Source organism: Penaeus monodon, chromosome 29 (assembly GCF_015228065.2).
Source record: "Penaeus monodon isolate SGIC_2016 chromosome 29, NSTDA_Pmon_1, whole genome shotgun sequence".
Lineage (NCBI taxonomy): Eukaryota > Metazoa > Arthropoda > Malacostraca > Decapoda > Penaeidae > Penaeus > Penaeus monodon.
The window spans coordinates 31,081,789-31,082,512 of record NC_051414.1 but is presented as its reverse complement, the minus strand read 5'-3'; the positions used below and the strand labels follow the sequence as shown (position 1 = coordinate 31,082,512).

The 724-nt window shown below is 37.6% G+C and overlaps 1 protein-coding gene across 3 annotated transcripts in view; it reads left to right on the top strand.

Moving 5' to 3' along the window:
- LOC119592146 overlaps positions 1-724 on the top strand; it is a 16,774-nt gene that overhangs the window by 15,604 nt on the left and 446 nt on the right. For all 3 annotated transcript variants that reach the window (XM_037940967.1, XM_037940966.1, XM_037940968.1), the window contains exon 12: positions 361-540. In XM_037940967.1, the coding sequence (XP_037796895.1) occupies positions 361-540 (180 nt within the window). The remainder of the gene's footprint in view (positions 1-360; positions 541-724) is intronic.

The following is a 724-nucleotide window of genomic DNA, read 5'->3' as shown; positions in this document are numbered from 1 at the left end:
TTCTTCATCACATAAAACAATTAAATGTGCATTTAGATGTATTTATGATTATCTAAACAAAGAAAACAAGTCTGATTGGCTCAAGCAGAGGAGGGCCTACAAGGAGGGTGAGGGTATGGGGAATGAGATTGTGAGTGTGGCTGAAGGAAACTTACCAAATAGTACTAGATTTATTAGCAGATACTATGTACATCATAATTGAAAAAGTTTCTGGAAAAAGCCCACCAATTTTTGACAGGCTATCCACAATTGTAGCAAATAAGATAGTACACATTTTTGGTAATTTGCCATGATCATTTCAAATGGCTCTTTCAAGGTTATGGTTGAAACTTGCTCTTATTATTTCTCTTTCTCCCCAAGATGCAATGTAAACCACCACACCCCAGCAGCAACCCCAGACTACCTGCACATGACAGCTCTGAGAGGTCATGCTCCTCTGGCAACACTGCTGATACTGGCAGGATTCAAGCTGTGGCAAGCACAGTGGCTGATGGAAAGCACCACACCTGGATCACTCCAGTCGCGACTCGCTGTTGTGAGGTAGGTAGATGAACGTGTTGAATTTATATTGAAACAATTAGTGTTTTTAGTGATGGATTTGCCCGATTGATGGTTCATAAGAAGTGATATTTATTCTTTATTTTGATTAATTGATTGATTATTTTTAAAACATTGCTGAAGTTTTCTCATATCTATTGTGTTAATTTATTAATATTGGAATTCA